This window comes from Nothoprocta perdicaria, unplaced genomic scaffold (genome assembly GCF_003342845.1).
Source record: "Nothoprocta perdicaria isolate Ctin4 unplaced genomic scaffold, notPer1 scaffold_50, whole genome shotgun sequence".
NCBI lineage: Eukaryota > Metazoa > Chordata > Aves > Tinamiformes > Tinamidae > Nothoprocta > Nothoprocta perdicaria.
Genome location: NW_020455755.1, coordinates 121185 through 142172, shown reverse-complemented (window position 1 = coordinate 142172; position 20988 = coordinate 121185). Strand labels below are relative to the sequence as shown.

Here is a 20988-nt window from a genome sequence, read left to right as displayed (position 1 = left end):
CGGGTCGGCACCGGCACCGGCACCGGCACCGGCACCGGCACCGACGAGTGCAGGTCCTTTTCCCGGGGCTGCAGAGAGCAGGTCTGCCCCGTGGGAGGTCAGATCCTGTTACGTGAGGCAAGCCAACGTGATGGGACCAAGCAAGCCATCTACATCCGGTATTACCTTTGCATCCGATACCCCACGCTTCAGGAATGAAGCCACAGTATTACAAACCCAGGTATTTGCCGCTGTATTGATACTGAATTGTTTCTCCTCTAAGGCCAGTACAGAGAGAGGATTGTGACCCACTTGGTGGGGTAGCTTGCTAGCAGGTGTCAAATCTCTGTACTTGCTTTCAGGACAATGACATACAAAGCATGGTGTTTTCCTTCTGTGAGGAGATAGGTCAGCAATTGTATGAGCAAATGTTGTTTGCCTCTCTGAGCCGCTTATTAGCCTTAGCTGTGTGGAAGCAGAACATAAAACCATTATTGTGGTGCTGTGTTTCAGCCATGCATTTCCCTGTCATTGCATATACATTATCTTCTTTTTACCTTTATGAGTTTATTCATGACTTTATATAATTAGGTGAATTTATATTACTAATGTTATATTATTGTTATAACTAATTTTTTACACTTTTGTTATACTTTGGAACATTTTTGTCAATGTCAATTATGCCTATGATGCAAAAACAGTGCCTAATGGTATTTATAAAAGGATCTACATGCTTACATGAAAATAATTTTGAATACTGGTGTTCATTTGGGTAGGGATAAAGGCTTGCCTGGGAGAAGTTGGCACAGGGAGAAGTGCCAACATGACAGAATTAATCCTGATATGAAAGTAGATCCACTTTGCCTACTCTTGTGTGCTAGAGATGTATTACCTGTGTAATGTGCTCTGCATAACATTAGCCTTTGTTTAAACATTGGAACAGCTCCAGTTTAATAAGAACGTGCCTGCAGTTCCAGAGAATTTGTCTGTCAGATTTCCTAGCCCTCATCCAATTATAATAGAAAAGCTGAAGCCATCCAAGGATCAGAGGAGTCTTGCTGCCAGTGACGATCCCAGCATAAGAAGCTCTGGCATGTTTTCAGTGATATCTGAAGAGAAACTAAAATTTGCCATTCAGCTAGCCAAAAGGGACGTAAGACAAAGACATTGTGAAGGGCAAGTAAAGCAGCAGGTGTTTGGAGTTGCTGTCAATAAACAGTTGTTGGCCAAGAGGTCCCAGCAACACAAAAATGAACTATTTCAACGTCTGGAGGAGAAAAATGCATCGAATTCTTGGACTACCTTAAAATGCCAGCACAAACTTGGTCAGCCTTCCAAAGTGAAGACCAGTAGCCCCAGTGCTAAACTTTCTCTCTATACACCAAATGAGGGAAGGCTAATACCATCTGTATTAGGTTCTCCGCCCATCCACGACCCTGGACCAGGGTCCAAGAAAAATATCAGAAAAAAAGATGATGAAAATATACAGGAAGTTCGACGCCTGCAAAAGGAATTGAGAAGTTGTATCCAGAAAATTGAAGAAATGTCTAAAAAAAGTAAGATTAAAAAATTTATTTTATATAAACAAATGGTAGTTTGTTTCATTCTTTCTCGTTTGACTTGAATTAGAATTGGTCTTTAATTCTATATTTTTAAGGACTATTTTTCAAAAAAGAATAAAAAGTAAAATGGCTAGCTAGTTTAGATAACAAATACCTGCAATGACAGTAAATTCGAGGTAGGCTGACTTCACACCTTGTGTGAAAAACTTTGGTGCCATAAAACTTTATTAGTCATATCTTCAGACTGCAGAGAATTAGCATTGTAGTTAGTCACTTCATTAGCAGTAATAAGAAAGAGGCTAGAAGTTGACAATATTTCATTTAGTAAAATCTGATTCACCTAATTTATGGCTGTAGGTTGGCACATTGAATGTGCTTTCTGACATTGCATTGGTCATCTATGTTATTCATTTGACTTTTCAGACTTCTCCCAAGTTAGGTTAAGATACAAAACTCTGTATTTTATGCTTTCTAGAGAGAGATGAAATTTTGGATCCTGGTGAAGAGCAACGAATTCGCATTAGGAGGCAGGAGCAAACTGTACAGTCAGCTCGGAAGTTGTATGTTCTCCAGCAACAAGTAAGAACCAATTGGGGTGTATAGAACCAATTCCTTTAAAATTGGGATGTACAGTAGCTAGATTATTATGATGGCTTCAACAGAAATGAACGGTAACAAGAGATCTTGATCAACATGTCTCTGTTTTTGGTTTGGATGTGAATGATATGACTAATCTCTCTCATCCCTGGATAGAGATTTAAGTAATACTTTTGGAAAGTTTGGACTTTCACTCACATGTTATTTTCACTAAGATTTATATTTCACTTATAGATATGGAGCTGGTTCTGACCGACTTTTCCCCTCCCCCTCCTTTTTTGATAAACAGGTAAAAGAAATTCAGGATAATTTAGACAAATTGAGTCCTCATAAAATCAAGCATACTAAAAAGGTAGGAAGTAATTGTCATTCAGGATGCCACTCATTTATTGAGAGATTTTTTTTCTCAGTAAATTGTATATGTCAGATTTCAAGTTATCTAGGGTATGCCTTTCCAGAAGGGAGTAGGTGGTCTGTGTGTGTTTGTTTTCTATCTTTCCCCGTTTGCTTTGTTACCACAGAATTATGGCTTGCTTGATCTGATGCTGCCTTCCCTCTTTTCCTCAGAATAAACTGCAGAGGAAAAGGCTGTTCTCTACTTTTATGCTGTTTCAAATTTCTCCTATATTCTACTTTCATTTATGAATAACATTGCATTCTACTATTCACTACTCTTTAAAATTTCTGTTAATGTCACTTGGTGATCCTTTCTGATATTCTTGTCTATTATCTTTCACTTTATAATATCTATCATTTTCAAGTTAATGCTGTGATCATGCTTACTGTCTGATCATATTGTCTTGTACTTTTCCAACATTTATATCTTCTCTGTAAAAAAATCTTTGAGGGATGGAGACTGTTCCTTGATTGTCATGTTGGGGTTAGTCCTATGACTAAACTCTCTAGGCACAGAGTAATAAAAAAATATTTTAACTATACTAGTTTAACTGAAGTTAGCACAATAGTTGGTATATGATCTTATAGGTATTATCCTTAGTAGGCTGCTTAAATGTCTGTTGCATTTTATCTCATGAGTAGCCTCATCTTCATCATAACTATCACAGTTTTGAGTATTTTCACATGAAATTCTGGCATTAATTCTTTCAGTAACAACATTTGTAGAAACTTTAGTTATTCAAGCTTGTGGGGTTTGTTTTCTTTTTTTTTTTTTTTTTTTCTTTCATGTCCTAGTCTCAAACAGTATCCAGATTGGCTGCAGCACACAGAGGAGCTATACGAGCCTTGCAGACATTTGCCAATCAATTTACTGATCAAAGAGAACAAGTTCCTACACACTATAAGGAACTAGGCAGTCTCATTCGACAACTGTCTCTCTGCTCTGCCAAACTAGAAATGGACTCTTTCCTTTCTGACACTATCATAGATATCCTGCTACAAGTTGAGGTAGGAAAATAACATTTCATTTCTGATGAGAGGGAAGAGACATGGTGAAATATTTGACTGTCAACTATATTGTGTGTTCATGATTTTTTTCTTTTTTTTAATAAGTTATGATGGTCTAAAATGAGGTTGCATCTTATATACCAGAGCTACCTGCTGCATTTTTTTGATGATACTGTTTCTTTCTTTATTAGCTGTCCTGTCAGAAATAAGACCAGTAGTTACAGTGGTAATAGAGCATCAGTATGTCTGATTCATTTGTCATTTTCAAGGCTGAAAGGAGTGCACTTTATCCAATACATTGAAAATTATGTATTTTGTTTAGTAGTGTATGTTTTAGTTGTAAGGGTTAGTGATGAGTGTCTGCCTCCTTCGTGCTGTATGCAGAAAAAGTGTTTGGTCAGAAGATGTAGCTACAAGAATTTATTAAGCTCTGTGCACTTCAAATGATTGGTTAGTAATATTTGATGCTTTACAAACATTTTTGATATAATGAAAAAAAAAAGCTCTGAATTGCCTTTTCTGCTTACATTTCCAAATTAGAGATGTAAAAACAAAAAAAAACCTGTGTAACCTGAACTGTTATGAAACCAACATTTAATTAAGTGATATAACACTCATGAGATTTTCTTTCCTTTAAAAATATTATTCTAATTTTTAAGAGCTGTGCATGTATGTTTTATAAAAAGAGTAATAGTCATAATTGCCCTGTAACAGAAAGGGAAGTGGCACTGCTTAAGACTGTGCTTGTTACTGAAAGAAGTCCTTAATCATCCTGTAGTCATGTATGATCTGTAGCCTTTGTATCAATTTTTTTATTGAACATACCATAGGCAATTAATTGCTAGAGACATTTGTAAAAACAAAAATACCAGCCTGTTCTATAAGATTATTGATTATGTGAAGAAGCTTCTGCATGAACAAGGACAGATCACCTTTTAAAAAACAAATAAACAAAAAGAAAAAGAGAACATAAAAAGCAAACCATCTCAAAATATTACACTGTTTAGACTCCTTTAACATTTGTTTCTCCTTATTCTCATTATTTAATTAAAGAGTAATTTAAATTATAAATATTTGGTACAGGATCTGGATTCATTGCTGGAAAAGAAACAAACACCCAAAAAAACAAAGAAATGTCTGTCAGCATTTCAGGGCAAATCACCAGGGAGCAATATGGTATTTCCTGCCAGAACGCGGCTTAGGTCTCCTAGAGGAGAAAAGAAACCTCTCATCTTAAAGAAGCAGCTTGGACAAGAACCTAGGAAACCTTCATCTACCAGCAGACTTTTGATTGGTTTGTATTCTGAATTATTAAATAACTTTTTATCAGTTATGTTATCCCAGTGGCAACTCAGTTCTGTAGTACATTACCTGTTGCTCCCAAAGGTATAATAATTGGATTCTTGTAGTCTTGCTATGCATTTATTTTCAGTTGTTTCTCTGGCATGGTAGATCTGCAGCTTTATATATCTGTTATGACTATTCTGTTATTATTTAAATCGTGTCTCTTGCCGCCTAAAAGATATGAAATTATCTCTCTCTAGAGAGGCAGCTATGTCCCCATCGCTGCCAGTGTACATATTATGTACATTTGTGTGTGTTTATGTGTATATATAGTTAACAACAAAATATTTTGTACAACAGAACAATGTAAGAAAGCCAGTTGATTTAATGTTTACCAGGAAATAGCAACAATTCTAATATTTCAATATTATGACAGAACTTTACAACTCATCATTAAATAGAGTAACAAAAATCAGAAATGCAGAAATAGGGATGGATTTTGTCCATTTGTGCTTGCAGATAAAGATTTTTTTTTTCATACAGACAAACATGAATTTGCTGCAAATGTTTCAGCAGTTCAAAAGACAAACAGTCATGTTCAAGTACCGCAGAGTGCATTCCAAGAAGAAAATGACCCACCAACTCCAGAGAAAAATGCCATTTTACAAGGAAGCTTAGATGCATTGGCAAGAGCTGGAGCTGTAAAAAAAGGTCCCATGCTTGAAAGTGGCCCTTTGAGGAAGAAGCGAGTATTGTTACCAGCAAAATCAAAGGTATAGATGTTATTAAAAAAAATAATTTATGTTTTCCTCTACTTGTCCTTTTGGATTTCTTTTAAGACACTGCTAGGCTTTGTGCTTCCTCAGAAATAACTTGATTCTGAACAGGTGAGGAATAAGGGAGTAAGTCTTGTGTTATGACCTTTGAAAGTATTGTTATTGTACATTAGAAACATGCTTTTAATTAGAAACAATGAATATCAGACTCAACAAACAGACTCAAAACATTCCCTGAAAGCATTTTCATGTTTAAAATTATCATGGTAACTTTTCAATTTGGCTTTAAAGCTGTGATCTTTCTTTCTTCTTTCCATAATGATAATGAGGTTAAAAATGAATCAAATTTTGCCTCTGATTACAGAAATTATACCACTTCACCAGACACTGTGTGTTTTGATGAATCTCTCTTGTAACCAGCTAGAGACTTTTGTAATGTAAACAAGCAATTTCTTTAGAAAAATATTTTCAAATACAAAATATTTACAGTTACATTCTTTTAAAGGATTCTTGAAAATCCAATTTTGTATTGTAAAATAGATGCATGAATATATATTTTGCTGCTTCCCATATTAGTGTGAGGACTGTGAGTAGCAAAGCTAAGCATCTCAGTAATTCATAGTGAAGGTGGGAGTTTGTTTGTCTTTGTAGCAAATATAAGTAGAATAATCTTATAGTTTCATGATTGTAAGAAGGTTATCTTGGAAACTTTCTATTTTGATCTGTTCAGAGTTAAGAGTCTAATTCTGAAAATCTCAAAATGATTTTTTCCATTGAAGAGCAATATGGAAAAACTGGAACTATTTTTTAAAACTCACAGTTGTGGGATTAAGGACATGTTCTGCCAGCGCATAGTTATAACCCATCTCATATCAGTTGCAAAACCTCTGCATTTGTTAGCTGTGCAGTAAAGGTGTCAGTCATGAGTTCAAGACCAATTCGGAAATGGAATACAAAATACTTAAGAGATTGAGGGAAGAAAATATCAAAAACAGAGATGTATTTTCTTAATGTGATTGTGTTAAATTTAAGGGAGTGCCTAAACCTGTAAAATCAAGATGGGTACAACCTCAAGGAAAACGTGCCCATTTTCAAGAGACAACTGTAGCTTTCCAACTAAAAGAGAGCAAACGACAGATTGAGGAGGACAGAATACCCAGGGTACCTCCAAACCATACATCTCCATCTGCTTCAGCAAAATGGTATGTCCACAGTTTAAATGCAATAATATTTGCTATGAATAAACTTTTAAAACATGTAGTGGAGGAAAAGGAGTACCATTAATATATTCTATTATTTACAGTACTGTCAAGACACCCAGGAATGCAAGATCTAGTGAACTCATTGGTAACTCAACTTCACATAAAAGGAAAGCAGAAGGAAGAAGACTAAGCTTCACAGAAAAAGAAGCTCCTAGGTTAACAGGGATATTCTTATAGGAAATACTTTTTTTTTCTGAATTTTTCTTTCAAGTGTGTGTGTGTGTGTATTTTTTTTTCCTTATGTGAGGTTGAGATTTTGAGGATAAATACCTGATGTTTTCTATATTTAGGTAGTGATCAAGGGGTTTGTGGTTGCTGGGTGTTTTTTGTTTGTGTGTTATTTTGAGGTTTCTGTAAGTGAGCATTGAAAGAATTTGAGAACTATGTTTTACACAAAATTCCTAGCAAGGTTAAATCTGTGGTAAGAATATGTATTTGAGTAATTCAGTATGAAAGAAAGAGACAAGATATCAAAATCACAATTTCATTATCTAGTTGTTACAATGTGCATTGGCAACTTCCTTATAGTATTGTTTTATTTGTGAAAACTAACATGACTTGAGGCAGAATCTTCAAAGAGAGTGCATTTTCTAACTGACTGCAGTAAGGAAGAAATAGAAAAGCAAAAGCTGAGGTAATTACTTATTTGAAGAACTGATAAATGGAAAAAAGGTTTTGATATCAGATCTGATAGAGCTTCCCATCTGCCCCTAACACCTCCAGCAAAATGAATTACTTGTTATGATTACTTGTTTTTGTCATACAGTATTTCAGAATGACTTTCTTTTTGGTAGGTCACAGGGTGCTTCTCCCATCCGGTTTGAAGAAAAAGTTGAGAGAACTGTACAGGAGCATTTAGAACCTCTTTTGGACAAGGCACAGGTAGTATAGTCAAAGCTCATGCAGCTGAAGGATTAATTTAAAGCTATAAAGCATTATTGAGGGGCAAGACATCTGTTCATTTTCAACTTAATGCAAGTAAGCGGATTTTGGGAAAAAAAGAATATAAAACTGTTCATATACTCAGCAAAGTTTTGGACTTTTGGGGAGTGTGTTTCTTTTTCAGTGCATAGTCGTTAAATTATTATAATAAATTATGCCAAAGCAACATTCATTTTCTGATTACTTTCTGATAAAGTAGATGCATTTTAAATTGTTTTGACTGGCCATAACAATTCCATCTAGAACATGACTGAGCTTCATAATAGTATTCTAACAATTTATATTAAGCTGTATTTAATGGCAAAATATAAGTTGTACTAGTGATGCTGCAAATGTGATTATTATGAGAGGATTTATGTTTTGTTAAAAAGTAAATCTCTCCCTGGAAACAAACAGTCATTTGAAGGATTCTTTATTTGTAAGCAACCTCTCAACTCAGGTAACTGAGAAAGGTTTATTCTATCTGTCATGGCATAGAATGTAGTTGTTTGAAATTTCTGTTTTTTTTTTTTTTCCTTTGCCATGAAATAGAATGCTTCTGGGGAAAGAGTAATGAGCTTTTCCCATATCTGTTGATTTTTTTCCTGGTAGAGACATACCAAGCTGCTTTTATTTATTTGACTTACTATATAAGTGAAAGAAAATGGGGAAATTCTTTGGATTTTTAATAATCCAACATTTAACATTTTCCTTCAATATAGTAAGCAGCTGCTTTTAGAAGTACTTTATTTATAAACACTTTTTTCACCAGAATTCTTTTTCCACTGGATCTTTTTTCCTTTAATTAGCAGGTTGCAACAAATGCAGATAAACTGACTGAAAAACTGTTAGATGATCTTTTGGAAGATACTGTTCAGGAACTCTGGAGCATGGAGCAGCAGGAGAGACTCCAGACCCCTGCTTTGGCCATGGCTGAGTGTCCAAGTTTGGAAGCAATGTTGCAAAAGATGGAAGACATTGAAGTAAGCCTTGTCTCTCAGTTGGTCTCAGTGTTACCAGATCGCTCTCCTTAAGTTGTAGATGTCAGTTGTTTTTTACATTTTTGGTGGAGCAAGGTCTAACCAAATCAGTGTGCGAACTGGAAGAGCTCAATGGAGTTTCTTTTTCCAGATCAGTAGAGTGAGAACAGAAGTATGTTTGACCTATTTGACCTATGTGGGGTGTGGGGTTGGTTTTGTTTTTGTTTTTTTTCTGTGCCTTAGATCATCAAGAAAGTCAGTATGGTGGTTGCTACATTGTCTCACATTTGGAAAAGTTTGAATACTTGTGACATTTTTTGAGTGTTTTTGATATAAGGCCCTAATATTCCAGTAGCATGAGCACTTCAAGGAAACCTGCCATGGCAATCCAAAGTATATATTACAGGAAAATGTGGTGAAGTCAAACATGTTAGTTAACTGCGCTTCTGTTTATCCACTTTGCTATGTAAATTTTAATGAGGTGTTTTTTTGCTCATATGTTGCTTTTTTTTCATTTTTTCTTCAATTAGATTTTCCCCATAGTTCTTTAATTCCAGTCTCATTTCTACCTCCTGCTTTGAGCAATTTATCCTAATCTGGAACTACTAATCTTAGTGCCATTTACTTCTAAGATGGAGGCACAAAGCTTAAATTATGCAGTGTCTTTATCTGTATGAGACTCAACACATAAGTATATATTTGAATTTACTATTATTTGTGATAAAGCAGGACAGACAAATGAGCTATCTGGTTTTCAGTTATTTGAACAGCTGCTGGTTAGCAGAGGTGGAAGTAGTTGTAATTGTACTAGCAACTGATTGAGTCTTAGAGTTGCATTTTGACCAAGATTATGTATGATTTCTATGTCTGTGTCTCATGCATAACCTTTCTGTTTTAAGATAACTGGAGAAAATAATCCTATTTTTGATTAGAAAAGATCATTGCGAGCTTTCACATGAGATGATCAGTAGCCCAACGAAACTGTTAAATATTTACTGATTAATCTTTTTTATGTATACATCTAAAGAGGTATCAGGAAGCTGTACGTAGGAGACTTACCCAGATTGTGTACAGTGATTTGGAGTTCTGGGCCCAGGAAGAGAAGAAAGGTAAGTGTCTTTTTATAATGCAAATTAATTTTCCTGTAGTCTCCATCTTTAAATTCTACTCTTTTTAAAACTAAAATTGTTGCATTATGTATAATTACCAGAATAAGGGAGCAACTGATCACACACTGACTTTAATTGTGCTGTTTTATACCAGCTGGAAAGTTTCACAGTAGGGCAGGTGAATACTTGACCTAAGTTTTGTTTTTGTGTGTGTGTGTGTGATGGGATTTTTGTTTTGTTGGGATTTTGGGTTTTTGTTTGTTTTGTATCTTCTAGTTAGGACCAAACTTAATAGACTAATTTTAGAGTAGTATTCTTTCCCTCTTTTTTAGAATTACCACAGATAAATTTTTTTTTTAAAATCTGCAAAGCATACGGTTTCTGAAATCCTTATCTTTAGCACACTGGGGGCTTGGAAATTCCATTTTGAATTTACATTTTAGGGGCTTTTATCTATCTGTAGGACTTGGCCTTAAGAGGAGCCATATTTTCTGTAGATATACTTGCATTAAATGTTGGGGTTCTTTTCTCTTCCAGAGAAAAAATTTTTAATGTTGTTTTCTTTGTTCTAGAACAGCAAAATGTTCCTTCCTCTCCACATCCAATTCAAATAACTAGATTAATTGGACAGAAAGAGCCAGAAATAGACATTATATTTGAAAACCCTTTTAATAGCAAGTAAGTAGAATATTCTGCCGTACATTAAGCTGAGATGTATTTGAGCTGTGCATCTTCAATATAGTGTTTTCATTAAAGAAAAGTTTGGTTGCTATTTGACTAGACTTTGTCTTTGAAAAACATTATTTTTCATAATAGAGTTCTGATTTAATGATTGTCTTCCATTTCCAGTGGTGTTGATGAAATCAAAACATCAGAAGAGAAACTGCAGCCTGGAAGTGACATTTTGCAGACCTTGAGTCGAAGTAGGTCCCTGCCAAATGAGTGCTACGTTTCTCTCTCTGTTCCAAAGGCTATGTTCCAGAACCTCTTGGATTATAACAACAGATACAAGCACCACCTAAAAATCATTTCTCATGAGGCAATAGGCAGTTTCAATCCGTGGCAGATTGCTGAAAGGTACATGAACTATCTTTGTATTTATGAAGGGGAGATATAAACAGATTAACTTTTTTTTTTCTAATTTTATTTAGAGGAGGAGATGGGAGAGAAAGGTTCTGTTGAAAGCCCAAGTAGTCAGCTGTTGGACTGCTTCTCAGCTGATACTTGATGTTTATGGATTTTTAAGAGTTTCAGAGAGAATAAAGGGATATGAGGGCAGAACGTTCTGGAGGAATGATTGTTTTTCATATATTGCAGTTTTACCACAAAAACAACTGTGTGACATATAAAGTAGCTTATATTATTTTCAGAAGACTACATTAGAAGTGAAACTTCAATTTTAACTTTACCTTAGTTTGTGTAAATTGGCTTTCAATTGCTGTAGAAAACTGTGAGAAGAAATGCTCACCCTCAGCTTTCTTCAACCATTCCTGGAGTAAATGGGTGAATGAATCTGTAGGGAGTCGCCATAGAAGATGTAGTTATTTTGCATGCTCTGAAGAAGCCTTTAGTGCTGCATTTTCAAGTGTTTAACTCAGCATAATATCCTTCCTAGAGATAAAAAGAAATGAGTCTAATTTTCCATCCATTAATGAAATGGTATCATCAACAGATAATTTGGAAAAAAAACCCCAAAATTTACTTTTTTTTTGTTGAGTGAAATGTAAATAAGGGTTGCCCAGAGAAGCTGTGGAATGTCCATACTTTGAGGTACTTGTATACTTGCTGGGTGTGTGGTCCTGGATAACCTGCTTTAGTTTTGCTTGATCAGGGAAGTCGGACTAAGTGATCTGCAAAGAAATCTGAAGAGCTTCCCACCCCAACTATTCTGTGATTCTGTGAAAGCACTGGAAATAGCAGAGAATATGTCTGCAATCTTTACCTCTCATAGTAGAGGTTTATCTAATTGCTGTTTTATGGAACAATAGTAGATATTCTTAAAGTGACAGCTGGATTTAATGTAGATTTCAGTACTTCCATTTCCAAAAATATTTGTCCTGTCAAGGAGTTCACTAGGGGAAACTGTGACATATCTGGTCTGTCATCCTTCAGTGCAAATAAAAGAAGAAACAATAACTTACCCTATATTGCATACTTTGTAGGAAAGGAATCTTTATCACATAGTCAAAACTTGTTAAGCAAGCAGGGTAGGGAAAGTTAAAATATTCGTGAGTATTTTGATTGGTTGGTAACAGATATGGCAAGTAAATTATTTTATTTGTCATCATTTCCTTGCACTTCCCTTAAGTGATTGTCTAGGATTGCCTATAATTCATTCTCTGTTTTACAAGTGTTTTAACAATTGTGTGTAGACCACTGTATTTGAATCTATTAAAATGTGTTGCTGAAGTATGCCTTGACAATTCTCAGCACTCTCATTCTTCAGTGCCAACTACATTCGTTTCTATAACTGGTGTGAGGCTGGGTACTCCAAGGCTGGCATCTTCCTGTAGTTGACAGATGGATTAAATGGAAGTGAATCTCTTTCCTCCTGCCACCTGCTGCCATTTACCTATGATACATATTACTTAAAATCAAACTGTAAATGTAATCGGACATCCAAGATGCTTCAGTAAATTATTTTTACCACCAGAGGGCATTACAAATCTTTTTCAGTAAAATATGTATCAAAATATGTATGTGTAAAACTCTTCTATGGTATGCTAATAGACCTTGGATATACTTGGATACAGATTTTTTTCAAGTCATTAGTACACAATTGTTTTCCTAAATGCTAGAATAATTTTCTCTTCTCTGACATCTTATTTGACCCAGAGATCCATGAAAACAGAAATTTCTAGTCTTGTTGCTTCTTAAATTTTGTTCCTAATAGGAAGGCCTGATTCAGTGATCACTAAAATCAGTAAAACACTACCCATTGATTTAAATGGCCTTTGCATAATCACATAGTATATTAAATCTTATTCCCAAAGCAGGATTGGTATATAAGAATTTGAAAAGGAAAGTGATGGAGATCCTTCAACACCTAAGCTTGAAGTATTTATCCTTCCCTAGGAACCATACTGGCAAGAATTTCAAGTAGATTATACAACATGTATGAGAACACAACTTTTCTGTGGCAGTGAGCTCTTTATGTAGTCTAAGCAGGAGAAAAAAAAAGTCTATATTTTTAATAGAGCCTTCTAAAATCAGAGTATTAATATCATTGGAAGAAATTACTAGAATTAGAAATCTGACTTTCTGAACCTTCGTTTTTTTCCTCTCTCTCCCTCAGTCTGGCAGAGGAACTGACAGAAGAAGCCCTATGTGATGTGGCAGCAGAGTTGCAGAATGTCTGTGAGGATTATGCAGAAGCTGTGTTCACCTCAGAGTTTTTGCAGCCAACATAGTAAATGCTTTTAAATTTGCCTCAGTAACAGCTGCAATGTCTAGCCTAACAATTTTAACAGGTGAATTATTATTTTTTTATGTGTGTTAGATTCCACTCACCAAATGAATTCAACAAGGACTCTTCTCAAGTTTTGCAAAACTGTGATGACAATTGTTTTCTTTTCAAATTTATTATACTGGATTTATAGAGCTTCTCCCTCCCTCCCTCCTCTATTCCATGGTGTTTCGGTAGAATGAAGCAAATTTTTACCGGTAAAGTTTACATGTTCTGGTGAGGCCACTGATCCGTGTGCACACCTGTAGTTACTTCATCAATGTCTGTGTGATCTGCTTGATTACAATAAAGTACTGGAAGGTGGACCTTAGAGTCTAGGTATGCTATGAATTTAGCTGTATCATGCTTCATTTTTCTTCTTCTAAAATTGAAAAAATCTGAATTATCTACCTCACAAGGGAACTGTAGGCTTTAGTTTATTCTTGATAACAAAATGCATTGAATATATCTGAAAATTGTGTTGGAAAGAATGGGATATTCTTGATAAAGGTGTAAAGCCCAAGTGGAAAACTCAAGAGTAAAAGCCACTGGGCTGCCATTTAAAGCTTTCAGTATCATTCAAGAAAGATGTTGGCTGCTAGTAATTGTGGTCAGACATAGCTGAATTAGTTATTTTTGGGGATGTAGCAATCCAAAGGAGAGTGATTCTCCTGGCACAGCCTTAAATTAATGCAACACATAGCAGTGGCTGTACTCCTATGCAAAAAGCCTACACAATGGGCTCCTACAGTCAGCTTCCAAATGTAGGAGGCCTCTTGTTGGTTTCAGAATGTATCACTAATACATTATGCTGAGCCAAATGGGACCTTCCAATGGAAGCACATGGCAGAAACTCTTCCCTCCAGCCTTTTTTTTTCCTTTAATCAGACTAAAACTTTATTTTCTACCAGCATTTAATGATCCAAGCCTGCATTTTTTGTAAAAATTGCTTTGAAATCAAGAGCATCAAAATGACCAGTTGGCATTTCTCCAGTATTGAATTAAGTTGTTACTTTCAGATACTCGATACACTGGTTTGGGTTGTATCTGGAGGAAGCAATGAGTAAAAAGGATTTATGGTAAAATTTGTGGAAAATGTGATCTCGGCTCTTGAGGTAACCTTAAAAAAAAAAAAAAAAAAAAGAAGGTTAGTTTCCTTTCATAAAGTTATTTTCTCCAATAATACTTAACCTATTTAAGAAGTTTCTAGCCTTCTGAAAGTGTTATCTCCTCTAATTTGAACATATAATTTTTAAGTAATTAAATTTTTTACTTTGTAATGTTTCAATGACTTGAAATCTATCTGCATTGATGTGGAGTTTTTTTTATTGCTGATGCATGACACTGGTTTTATAATTTAAAACACTACCTTTTTGTTTCTGAGACATATAGAGGTAAGTCTATTTTTAAATCCACAAACATAAAGTCAGAAATAATGTCATATATATATTTGTATGCCTGTGAAAGTCTTTTTAATAAAAAATATTTGTTTCTTAGGACTGAGCGTATTTTTGATTGAAATACCTTACGTTTAAATCATTTGGAGTACTCGGCAACCAATATGCGAGGGAGTGTCTGACAGGAGTCAGGCTACAATATGATCCAAAGTAATATAGTCATCTGTTAAAGTAAATGTCTCTTCTCTCACAGAGCCGTAAGTGGTATCATCTGAATGATGATTCCAAAGTGAACTCTCTTTTCTGGATGAAATAGTGTGGTATTTGGATGCTTTCTCTGAGCAGAAATCTATGGAGAGGGAAGGATTTTGATCAGATTCCTGATTTTAATATTATTCAGTCCTTCCTAAGGATCTTTAGTAGAGAATTTTGTAATGTATTGTTTACTTACATAGTACCAAATCCAAGCTAGAGGTTATAGGAAGTTTGTAATCTGTAAAAGTCATTCATCTTAAAGTGACTCTGCATGTCACTGTCCTAGGGGATAAATCAGTATGAATTATCCCCTAGGACAGTGACATTTGCATTCAATATGTGTCTTCTGAAGCTCCTGAAAACATCTGCAGTCTCCGTTGTAAATATTTAACTGTAGAAATTAAATCAACACACATCTGTCAGTGGTGTAGTTATGGTAACAGTTATTTGTTCTATCAGTGGTTTGGAGAACTATTTTTTTCTAGTACTGCAGGACATAATTCAACTTTCATCAATATCAAAGTAAGAGTATTATTGAACTTTCTTTTTTGTTTGATTTACTCTACCTCTAGGTTACTCTTAGAGGCCCACTTCTCTTTAGCCAACTCTCCTTCCATAAGGAAAAGGGGGGTTCTTTCTGAGAAGTGATTCACTAGCAACAGGAAAATTACCTCTTTTGGAGATGCATTGTACATGCTAATCAGTTACCAGCATAATAGGAAATCCACTTCATTAAATCTACTCAAGGCATGTTCAAGAACAGAATAGCTTTCAGAGCATTTTTTTTCCCATTGGATGATTCCACATCATCTCTATGAGCATCCTTGTAGAGCTAGCTTGCACCTAAGTTTCAAGATGATGTCCTGGTCTGAGAGAAAAGCAGAAGGTTCAAAGGCAATAGTTTTGAGTGGTCATTTATCAGCTCTTTCTTTGTGCTTCACCTGTGTGCGTGTCTCTTGAATAACAATTACATAGCATGCTTAATCTAAATTCAGAGATAATTCACTTGGCTGATGTCTCATAAGTTACATAAGAAGCTGCTTGCTAGTTCTTTGGTCTCCTCTGAAGTCAGCAGGAACCAACTATCTGAATCTCCTGATAACTCCTGATAACTAGGTTGGTGTGTCAGCCTAGGTCCCTTAGGGATCTGCCTCAGTGTTTTTTTTTGTTGGGTTTTTTTTTTTTTTTGGTAACTGTACAGCCTAATCCTGATGTTGATCCAGCCTAGGTGGTTGAAGTAGAAGCAGCTCTGCTCTGAACAGGCTGGAGTGCTGAGGAGTAGCCTGCAGTATGGAATAAACCTGCATCAGTGCGTCAGGGATGGTCCAGTCAGGCCACCCCTTTGGTCTGTCTCTGTCTACTCACTGCTCAATGTGAATGAGGCTGCCTTCTTTTTTATACTGTTTTTGTTTATATAGAAAGAAAAGTTTTATCTCAATAGCTATTCCAGATGCTCTTGAAGTTCCTTCCCTCATTGAAATGAAAGCCTTGCTAGCCAGTTATCACTTAGTTGCAGCAATGTAAATGCTTCTTCTGTGATGTACTTGTCCCTGAGCATGGGGTAGTCAATGAAGTTATCTTGATCAAACCAAATGCTGTATGAGAGCAGCATCAGTGATCAATGATGTAAAGCCTGAGGGTCAGTGCCCTTGTAGGCAGCTGGACGAGAGCTAATTCACTGTCAAGGTGTTTTTAATAGAACTTCCTTTCCTCTTTTTGAGGCTTTTAAATGTGGCTGTAATCTAAGCGAAATGTTAGGCTTTCTAAAATTGCTTGTAGTTTTTCAATTGGAAAAATAAATTTGATTTGAATATGAAACTAAGTAAAGTCAATTAAACTACTAGTAAGGCAGATTCTGCTGCCCTCTTCCTCCCATCTCCAGCTTCACTTTCCTGCTTCTGAAGCAAGATTGAGTATTTAGGCTGAGGTAAAAAAAAACAAACAAAACAGGTAAACGGAGCTGGACTAGCAGATGGGAGACAGAGAACAGGTAATCTATTCTCTGTTTAAAAGAGGAAGGAAGAAAAGATGGGTTGCCTTTGTTGTCAAGGCTTCTGGCCTGCATTTCTAGCTGTCTCGGGAGCACTTGGTTAACACTGATTATATCTGCAGGCAGTGGCACCATCAATTTTGATTATTAATAAACCTCTTAAAATCTATATGCTGCTCTCTTTATTCTTCCTTTCTCTGTTTTTAATTCACTGTAGCACTTTCTATCTCTTTCTGAACTGGCAGAGAACAAGAAGTCCACAGTGTTAATGAAGTAAAAATAGCATTGTTCAAGTGAACTCAAGCCAAGATGCTCAAGGGAGATCAAGCTGAGCTATTCCTTATAAAGGACTTCTTAAGTTTTCTCTTCCAGTGTCCTGAAATCCATTCAAACCCAGAACTAAATGTACAAAATGAGGACTGCCCAGAGAATAATACAAACCTTAAAAGAAATGTCATCAACTAGCACATTTGTTCCCTCCCTGACACTCCCCCGCCTTACTTCTCCAACAGCCATTATTAGCATAGTTTATTTTGTGCTAGCTCCTGACCTCCAAAAGCATGTCTTAGTGCCTTGCTTTTTTGATTTGTAGCAAAGCTGTCCATGAAATATTTTGTCTGTTTCTAAACCCAAAAGAGCTATCTTCTAATCCAGATTTCAATCTATTCTAAATATCTGAAGAAGAGACAAGGCTTAGACCTTATCCTTATTAGCATCTGAGGGAGTTTCTAATTAATGTTAAAATTTTCCTTTCTCCTTTGCCCAGCTTTCTCTGACTTTGCCCAGAGTTACCATCTCCTCTTATATGAGATAGACAAAATGGATATTGAAATAATGTTCCATATGTACCTCCTGACAACATGAAAGGAACCTGTGTATAAGATGGGAATGGCATCTGCCTTATAAAAATATACTGTGATCTCATTCTGTGTACCCAAGCAGAGCAATGGTAAATGCTTGTTGGTGGGACAGCATGAATGCCTTGGGAAGACATTTCCTTCAGTCTTACGCTGGAGATACCTTCTAGGAAAGGAAGAAACAACCAGTTTGGGGGTTGTAGCAGGTTAGCCTTGCTTACTTCAAGTGAAAACATTAGTGGAATTAATGTATCCAGAATTGCCTTACAGGAAAGTAAATGCATCACTTTTTTTTTACCGACTGGAAAGGTCAGGTGGAGATGAAGTTTTGGGACCTGAAGTGATGTGCATGACCCAGCAGATAAGCAAGAGGCTAAGGAGCCAGCCCCTTTTCTCCTGCTCTCAGGCTCTATAGCCTGGTGGATAAAAATAGGGGTAAGGGTGCTTTTTTTCCTGCCCCCTTACCCCATTTCTCAAAATTTTCCCTGAATTTGTTAGCAGGGAGAAGAAACCAGCACTGAGTGAACTGATGATATTTGTATTTTATGAATAGGTAGAAGAACAAAAGTCTTCACCTCTTGAATGTTTTTGAATGTTTGTGAATGTTTTTGAAAGCTGGTTGTGAATACCTCATACGCTGGCAGAAATCAAGGTATATGTTCTGGGGAAAAATGATTCTTTAGGGGATTAATTGTGCACTTCTAGGTTGTCTATGGTGGGATTTTCCAAACTGCTGGCTCTCTAAAGAGGATATAAAGTAATGTGTATGCTGTTGTTATGCTCTGATGGTTATTTATAGCTGACAGCATCACCTGGTTATATATTGTAGTGTTGCAGTAGTAGCACAGAGCTCAGCAGGGACTAACCACCAAGTAACTTCCTCGCTTCCTGCTGGTGTTCGGCAGCTTCAGATGAATTGTTTCATCCCACAACTACATTGCTATTGGTTCCTGAGAGCACCAGTTTAACATTTGCCTGGCTCTGCCCCTCTGAGTTTCTTGCTGTTACAGCTGCTAAAGTCTTAAGGTCAGATCTAGCCTCAGTCAAAAATGCTTGGGTGGCACTGCAGAATGGAGCTTTCCATACCCTCCTGCCTGTGGCTGGCAGGGGCAAGATAGCTACAGTTCCAGCTTGCTTTGCTCCTCTGTATCCTTGGACTCCTCTTACTAATGGTGTGACTAGGGTACGTGTGTGGTTCATATTGCATCTGGGTAGCTATCTATAAGCCTGTCTACCATATATTGAGGACCTGTGGCAGAACTGGGCTGCTCTGTAGCAGCCCGATCTGAGGTCCCTCGCTCTCCACTTGCTATTTAAGTTAAGAAACAGAGATGACCAAAAATAGACTACTGTCTAAAGCACCTAGAGATCTGTGCTGATTACTCCTTTAGCATTTTAATCTTGCTCTCCTTAATGTATTCAGGTTTTTTTCAAACACCCAGTCCCTCATTTAGTTAAGTTGATGGATTTTAGGATTGAACTCATTCTGATCTTTATCCATTAATAATGTTCTTGCAGTTATCATGGTACTTCCTTCTGATGATCTTTCCTAACATTCTGCTGGCCAGCCAATCAGGCCATGGAAAGGAAGCTTCCTAGCAACACATTAAGCCACTACAACAATGTTTTGGAAAAATCAGGTTGCCTTCATGAAAAATAGCACTGGGAGACTGAGAGAATTTTTCAGGTAAATGCTTGAATGCCTGAAATGAGGCATAAGCCTTATGCTGGCCTTCAGCACAGGTGACAGCATCAGCTGTGGAAACAGGGGATGGGATTCTGCCTTTACATAGCAAGGCTGCACAGGCGTAACAAAAAGCAAAGCTTAGTGCAGGTTTGCCCATACTGAACAGCAGGAACGAGACGAGCATTATTTGTCCATCACTTTCTCTGTAATTACTTTATTTGGTGGTTTCATGACTGTATTTGGGGAAGCCATTATGTGGTCAAATACTTTGGATAGGTCTCCATGATAAAGAGGGGAAGCTCTGGCTCTAGGCCAGCCTTTGCAGCACAGGCACTGTCACTCATGGATGGAGAGAGGTGAACTATGGTTAGCTCGCTTGCACCTGGCTGTGGGCTCAGAAGAGTGGTTATTGCACCAGAGCCTACTGACTTCAGACAAAGCTACTTAACCCTCTCTGCGTTTGAAACATGGTTCTCCATGCTACTGGCTGTGTATGGTTGAATGAACTGTTTAGCAACATCCAGAGCAAACTGCACATTTATTTCTATACCTACCAAATCCATATTGGCACCGAGCCTGTCAGTTACTTTAGAACTGGTTGCATTGTGTTTGCATGGCTCTTTACCTGTATGCTTCCTTGGGCAAACATTTTCTTTACCACGTATACTTTGCTTGGTTGTGTTCTTCTGACATGCTGTGCATGAAGTACAGCCTCTTATAGGCTCCTTGCCTATCTGTTCTGTTATCTAACTGTTCCCACAGGAGGAGCAGGCACTAGAGACATTTCCGAAGGAGAGTTTCTCCTAAATCTTGAAAATCCTGCAGAAAGCTTGCTGTTCTCTGTTTTCTCCTTGATTATGCTAGAGAAATGCCTCTGGCAAGGCTCTGGAGGAAGGAGGTGATAGTTTTGCCCTGAAAGTTCCCTCTTTCCTCTTAACAGTGCAACTTGCTTGCTTACTGGGCTTCTGCTTACTGGGCTCACACCACAGTGACCCAGGCCTCGGCAACACCTCCAGAGCTGCCTTCAGCGGCCGCCCTTTGCGTGGGCCGTGCCCTGCCATGGCAGCTCGGCAGGGACCAGCCCCGGAGCGCCGGGCATGAGGTGCCTGCGGGGCGGGAGGCAGCCCCCGGATCCATGATAACCAGCCCAGATGCCCAAGAACACCTGTGTCCCAGGGCAGCGGATCGGTCTGGCTCCCCTAGGTGCGCTACAACTGGTGGGCACAGGTGCGGGCAGAGCTGCGAGACTCGGCGCTGCCTCCTCACGAGGAGGGGCGCGGCCACCGCCTGAGGAGCAGCACCCCGCGGCGCCTTTAACGGCTGCGGCAGTTGCGCGGGGCGGTGCGGCGAAACGGAGCGGAGCGTGGGCGCCCGGCCGCCGCTCTCGGCGTGCGATGGGGAGGCGGGGGACGGGCAGCTGGGGAGGCCCGCGGGCGAGCGGCTGAGGCGGCCGCGAACTGCGTGGCGGGAACGGTGGTGGTCC

The 20988-nt window shown here is 37.5% G+C and overlaps 1 protein-coding gene across 4 annotated transcripts; it reads left to right on the top strand.

Annotated features, from left to right (window-relative positions):
* Positions 1 to 69: 69 nt before the first annotated feature.
* Positions 70 to 14569, top strand: KIAA0753 (KIAA0753 ortholog). Of its 4 annotated transcripts, XM_026047936.1 has the most exons (16): positions 70 to 220; positions 923 to 1304; positions 1395 to 1535; positions 2017 to 2120; positions 2428 to 2490; positions 3330 to 3542; positions 4626 to 4836; positions 5370 to 5599; positions 6635 to 6804; positions 6906 to 7019; positions 7659 to 7746; positions 8595 to 8768; positions 9793 to 9874; positions 10447 to 10552; positions 10724 to 10951; positions 13170 to 14569. In XM_026047936.1, exons 1-16 carry the CDS (start codon positions 131 to 133, stop codon positions 13282 to 13284), a joined length of 2511 nt encoding a protein of 836 aa, XP_025903721.1. In that variant the 5' UTR covers positions 70 to 130; the 3' UTR covers positions 13285 to 14569. The 4 variants fall into 4 exon arrangements, with proteins under 4 accessions (XP_025903721.1, XP_025903720.1, XP_025903719.1 ...); XM_026047935.1 differs by having other exon boundaries at positions 923 to 1535; positions 8598 to 8768; XM_026047934.1 differs by having other exon boundaries at positions 923 to 1535.
* The last annotated feature ends 6419 nt before the right edge of the window (positions 14570 to 20988 follow it).

Coding starts and splice junctions, on each gene's coding strand:
- KIAA0753 (XM_026047934.1), top strand. CDS start 131: ATGGGACCAAGCAAGCCATCTACATCCGGTATTACCTTTGCATCCGAT. Junction 4,837..5,369: donor TACCAGCAGACTTTTGATTG/GTTTGTATTCTG, acceptor TTTTTCATACAG/ACAAACATGAATTTGCTGCA. Junction 7,747..8,594: donor CTCTTTTGGACAAGGCACAG/GTAGTATAGTCA, acceptor TCCTTTAATTAG/CAGGTTGCAACAAATGCAGA.